The 6,000-nt window shown below is 49.8% G+C and overlaps 2 protein-coding genes across 3 annotated transcripts; one reads left to right on the forward strand and one right to left on the reverse strand.

Moving 5' to 3' along the window:
* LOC8056477 (rhodanese-like domain-containing protein 11, chloroplastic) lies at nt 252-3,540 on the reverse strand. 2 transcript variants are annotated; one of them, XM_002454074.2, is made up of 10 exons: nt 3,362-3,537; nt 3,168-3,287; nt 2,818-2,925; nt 2,592-2,688; nt 2,403-2,442; nt 2,244-2,318; nt 1,428-1,515; nt 1,262-1,329; nt 744-816; nt 252-651 (listed from the first exon to the last, which is right to left on the reverse strand). In XM_002454074.2, the coding sequence occupies exons 1-10, from the start codon at nt 3,476-3,478 to the stop codon at nt 568-570; spliced, it is 870 nt and encodes a 289-aa protein (XP_002454119.1). In that variant the 5' UTR covers nt 3,479-3,537; the 3' UTR covers nt 252-567. The 2 variants fall into 2 exon arrangements, with proteins under 2 accessions (XP_002454119.1, XP_021315517.1); XM_021459842.1 differs by lacking the exon at nt 252-651 and having other exon boundaries at nt 759-899; nt 3,362-3,540.
* Nucleotides 3,656-5,580, forward strand: LOC8056478 (F-box/LRR-repeat protein 4). The gene has a single exon (XM_021459840.1). The coding sequence runs from the start codon at nt 3,879-3,881 to the stop codon at nt 5,331-5,333; it is 1,455 nt and encodes a 484-aa protein (XP_021315515.1). The 5' UTR covers nt 3,656-3,878; the 3' UTR covers nt 5,334-5,580.

The following is a 6,000-nucleotide window of genomic DNA, read 5'->3' on the forward strand; positions in this document are numbered from 1 at the left end:
ATATTTATAAAATAAAAAATAAAAATGCTACCATGCTCTTTTCGTCAAAAAAAATTAAAACTAAACAAGGCCGGTTTAGGTGCAGCCATGACCTGCTCTACACCGATGTACGATCGAGACTGGTGTGCTGGCCGTTGGCGGCCCACTGGTCAGTAACACATGTACGAAACGGGGGTTGTTGGGCGGCCGCGCGACCCCTGGTTTGGGTGTAAACCATGGTTAGGTTGGCTGGCATCTCATTCTCCATTATCTCAAAAGGAATATTCCGAATTGATTCCTAGCAGCTGCAGGATGGAAGACATGGCCTCTCAAAAAAGGAATTTCTTCTGTTTTTGCCGTGCTAAACAGCTACAAAGTGCCAAGCGCTCCTCTTGGCACATACACTCATAAAAAAATTACGTTCATTCATGCTACAGGCCTACAACAAAGGCAACTCGAAGACCCTGCTGCGAACTTTTACATGTACACTTGTACAGAGGACAACATGCTTGGTGTCTCTGATGACACAATAAACCCAAGCGGACGCGTTTGCAGAGCTACCTTGGCTACAGCAGCGTTCTGCGGAGATCAATGAGGTTGCATTTCTTGAAGCAGAGGACCGATCCTTTGAGCGCCTAGAAACAAAGCGTCAAGTAGCACCAGTGCTCCGACCTGAAGTTCCAGGGCAAAGAAAACATCAATCCCTCTCCCTTGCAATTTGCAAGGAATTTAGTTTGACAGGCCATCTCCTTGAGATGAATTACCAAGCGACCAGTGAAGACAAGCCGGTATCCGAGTCCTTCCTTGGCGGCCTGCCTGCGTTGCTGGTCCGTCCATCTGCAGGGAAGAGATTCCAAACGATTTGCTGACTGCTCTACTACGATACTTGATACTTCGCAAAAATCGGTACGCCTCTGATACTGTATCGGAGAAGTATCAGATAATATCACCAATAAAAATAAATAAATTAAGTCTCAATACTTGTATGATACTTATCCGATACTTAGCACTTGCTCTATTTAGTAGCTAATGGAATAGCTGTTCTAAAGTCGCTATCACGCTCAAGAACATGTGTAATATGGTATAATCAGACCTCCTGTCAGCCTGTCAGGTTTAAAGTCAGTAGCAACTAGCAAACTTATAACTGCTGTTTCGGTTTTCGAACATGTGTAACACATTTTGGTCAAGAACATGTGTAACGCGGGTTCAGTTTTCAGAACAGCTTGGATACGCATTTTGGTCAAGGTACAACAGTTGGCATAGCTCAGGTCATGGAACTTACCCAAAGAATTCAGAAACCCCTCCAATAGCGGCGAGCTTGAAAGGCTGGGAACCTTCCCTCTCAAAATCCTGAAAGAAAAGGAATATAGATTCAGTATATGCTCTAAAAAAATAAGCAAGAAACAAATCAAGGGATCAATAGGTGACTTCTTTTTGCAAGGTACGACCTCCTCTTCGGCAGCTTCGAGGCCTCCTTGTACCCAGAACAAATTTTCAAAACCAGCATTGTACAGCTGTTCACAGGCGGCAAGTGATCTGTCCACATTTTGGAGGGAATGGAAAATCAAAACTATCATTAAAAAATAATGCACGTAGGCTCTCATTTATTCTGCAATATTTCACAGATTGTACATCTTCAGGCAAGATAATAGAATATACGAAGTACCAATTGGACAGATAACATGAAATCTTCCCAGCAAGAGTGATAGGATGAACTTGTCAGCACAAATAGAAAACTGCCAGCATAAACAGTTCAAGTTGAAGATATACAAATAATACATAAGGAAAACAATAGATGACTTTCCACATTGATCCTGAAACACCTAGACAATACTCTCAAAAAGGCCCATTACTCAATGTGCTACCCAAACGAAAGCAAGCTTAGAGCATCTCCAACAGTTTGGTAAAACTCACTTGCCAAATCTTGTGATTTGGCAAGTTGCTAAAACATATGGCAAGTGAAATTTTTTTCTATCTCCAACAGTTTGCCAATTGGGCTTGGTAAACTTAAAAAGAAGGCCCACAACCAACATGCACGGGAGAAAAAGCAGTCACTGCATGTACTGAACAGCTACATGCGCGCGCGATGGCAAGTCATTCGGCTGCGCGCAAATATGCGCGCGTGGTGCTGCTCGATGGCAAGTTGCCAAAAGATGGCAACCCATTTGCCAAACTGTTGGAGTGCCTATTTTTCTAGTTTTGCCAAATAAACAAGGAATAGCAAGTTCATTTAGGAAAGCTTCAGTAAGAGATTAAGAAATCACCTAAGTCCTTTCTGGCACACTAGTATTATATCTGTATCTTTTGAAAACTTCTCCTCAACCTGCTGTACAAAGTTCCTGCCAATTTCATCTATAATCAGTCTCAATCACCCTGCTAGCATCGGAACAAGATAGTTCAACTTCAGTTGATATGAATCATACTTATTAAATGACAATGTTGAGCTGCCACTCCACCAGCCACCTATGCAACAATCATTCGAGAGTTTAATCGACTGAACAGTCTTCAATTAGTAATGTTTTTTTTATATATTTGTATTAAAGAGCAATTAGTAATCTAGACTAGAAAAAAAAAGGCATCTGGAAACAGATGGTAACAGTGGCATGGCATACCCATTACAAAGTTGCTGACTTTTTTGCTAAGTCCGCCCAGATCAACTGAAGTATCCACATCAAATATAGGAATCCAGGTAGAGCCTTTCACCCAAGCCTGCAATACGCCAGTTTTGGAATAAACAAGGACAAGCACAAAACAGTATACACCCGAAACAAGTTTTTTTGTATATCTTTTTATGGAAAACAATGTATATGTTCAAAAATGATTGGTAGAAATAGAGACCTTTTGACGCTCGTTTGAGGGTCTAACATCCAGAAGAGCCTTGTCCGTCAGTTTGAACGTATAGCCAGCTTCCCTTGGTGTAAGGGTTTTAATCTTCTGCTCCCTAATCTTCAGGCAGAGCATTCCACAGGCATACAAATAAACATCAGTTCAGCATTTCGAATTTGACAAATCAGAGATCATATAATGTGATGGTGCTAAATTCAGGCACACATTGCATTTACACGAAAATAAAGAAAAGAAAACAAAGACAATCCAGCAGTACTGCAGTTTCAAGCTGTGAGTAACTGCACCGGAAACAAAATGAGCAGGGTAGATATCCACAAACGAACGAGGTGAAGGAACCTCACCAGGGTCTCCCACCGCCTCCTGGCGGCAGCCTGCTCCTTGGTCTGCCTCAGCTCCTCGTCCTCCTCACCCTCCTGCCCTCCTCCGACCACCGCCCCCATCCTCACCACCCCGCTCCATCTCTGCACACACACAGGGCCATGATTGGACAGAGCACAGCAAACAAAGGGGGAGATGCTCAAGTAAAAGCCCGGACCTTTGAAGGGAGGAGACCAGGGCCGAGACGTCGGGGGCGGAAACCGGAATGCGCCACCGCCGGTGTGGTGAAGGCCCCGGCGACCCTGCAGGCGAGGCCGAGAGGTGGCGCTGCCATTTTTCCTGATGTGCTCGCTTCCAGTTTCAGACAGGAAAGGTCCCCCGGCTTGTAGCCGTGGAGCGTTATCTATCCCCCGTTGCGTTTGCAATTGGTGCAACGGGAGGCCGGTGGGGCCCGCACTGAAGACTCTAGCTAGAGACGTGAAACTTCAGCACGGCACGACAAAAGCACAAGAACTACCCCCCACCTTCCCCCATCCGCAGCACTTCGATTCCCCACCCCACCACCGCTTCCCCACCTCTCCCTCCCCCACCCGCGCGGCAGGCCGGGTGCACCAATCCGATGGCTTGACTGGCCCCCCAACGCACCGACGGCGCCAGCAAGCTCCCGCCACGCCGCCGCTGCCGCTGGCGGCGGCGGCGGCGGCGCCCGTCGCGCCGGCTGCTACGGCGGCAGCATGGACACCGCGCTCTGCGACGACCTGCTGCTGGAGGTGTTCGGCCTTCTCCCGCCCTCCGCCGCGCCGGCCGTGTCCCTCGTCTCCCGCCGCTGGCTCGCGCTCCTCAGGGCCGCGACGTCGTCCCTCGCCCTCCGCCTGCCCGCCTCCTCGGCGGAGACCCTCGCCGTCCTGCTGTCGCACTACCCCTTCCTCTCCGCCCTGACCGTGGCCTCCGCTGGGACGCCGGTCCGCGACGCCGACGCCGTGCTGCTCGCTGTCGCGTCCGCGCCGGCCGCTTCCCGGCTCTCCACGCTGCGACTCTTGCCCGATTGGGCGGTCTCTCCCGCCGCGCTCCTCGCGGCCTGCCCTGCCCTCTCCGGTCTGACGTCGCTCCACCTCACCGCTGTCCGCCCGTTGTCCTTCCACTGGCTCAAGCTGCTCCCGCGCCTCAAGTCGTTCGCCCTCGTTAACTCCGCCGCCAGCGTTGACTCCCCGGGCTCGAGCTCGGATGACGCCAGCGGCGAGGCCGAGGCCGGAGGGGCATTGCCGCTGGAGAGGCTGTCGCTTTGCGGCATCCGCTCCGGCGACCGCGGGCTTGGATGGCTGTGGCGGCGGTGCGGGAGCCTCAAGTGGCTGCAGCTGCGCGCCTGCGACGGCACCGGGGACGGGCCCGCGTCGCTGGCCTTCGCGGGTTGCCTCGCTGGCTTGCTCGCGCTGGAGCTTCGTGCTTGCCGTGCTGTCGCCGACCGTGTACTCCTCCTTGCAGCCGACCATTGCCGCACGCTGACGTCCCTCCTGGTTTATGACGGCGGCAGCAGCGAGGCCCTCCACCGGTTCATCCAGCAGCGTGCTGCTGGTCTGCATACCTTGGACCTTCGCCTCCCGCTCGACCTGCACAATGATCATCTCCTTGCCATTGGAGCTGGCTCAGTTCAACACGGGCAGGATGCCACACATGGCCTAGCTGCACTTCGCCTCCAGAGCTGCGTCCTCATCACAGGGGATGGTCTTCGGTCCCTGGCACGAACAGCCACTGGAGCCGGCATAGAAGAGCTTGCCTTGGTGAGTTGCGACGTGGTGGAGCGGGAGCCTGGGTTGCTGACATTCCTCAGTCAAAGCATGCCGCGACTCCGTCGACTTAACTTGTCTTACAATGAGACGCTGAATGACAAGGTGATTGGTGCCATGCTGTCATCCTGCCGGAATCTCATTGAGATCAGACTCAGAGGGTGCCGGGGCTTGACGGGCGGCTCGCTGATCTCATTGCTCAGGCACTGTGGGCAGTCACTGGAGATCCTTGACATCTCCCGTTGTCCTGGCATTGCTGTAGGTAATGTTGAACTCTTTGCCCAGCGCGCCACTCGGTTGAATCATATGATCATCGAGGAGAGCGCGATGTCGGAGGAATTGAAGGCAATCGCTCAGAGGAAAGGCATGAAGGTTGGCTCATTGCCCTGCGAAGGTCCATTCTGAAGTAAGGTTATCTCGTTCAGAATGCAACTCATGTTCTCTATACACGATTTGAATGTAATCTTACTGGAATGTTAATAAAGTATTGCTGCTTAGTACTTTGTGTATGCAGCTTTATATTTGCCTTGTAAGTTTATTATTATGACAAGCCTCTTGGTGCTTGCCTGACATGTAAATTGAGCGCCAAGGATGTGCTGTTGTATTTGTTCAACAATTGCCACGGAATAATAATACAGTAAATTCAAACTAAGAGAAAAATGAGCTATCCGGCCATTTGATTATGTTAAACATATGTTTAAGTATCATTGTGTCAGTTGTTGGAATCATCGCCACCTCTCAAGTGCCCACATAAATTCCCAGTGACCAGCCGAATTGTTTTAAAACAGAAGGCGAAATTGTTCTCAATACAAGTATTCTTTTTAAACAGAAAGCGAAATTGTCAGGTTGGCAGAATTGGCCACGATTCAGAGAACACAAACTGTTAAACCTCAACCTATCGTATGTGCTTTAACTTAAAAAAAAGAATATCCTATTTGTTCTAGGACGGATACATCACAAATACACCGTGGGGCTCAACAGGGTACGCATGGGGAAAAAAAAAGGAGAAATCTAAGAGCACCAAAAACACATATGTTAGAACAACTCTTTCGATCAGTTGTTGTACAAGGCA

The sequence above is a fragment of the Sorghum bicolor genome, chromosome 4, assembly GCF_000003195.3.
Source record: "Sorghum bicolor cultivar BTx623 chromosome 4, Sorghum_bicolor_NCBIv3, whole genome shotgun sequence".
Lineage (NCBI taxonomy): Eukaryota > Viridiplantae > Streptophyta > Magnoliopsida > Poales > Poaceae > Sorghum > Sorghum bicolor.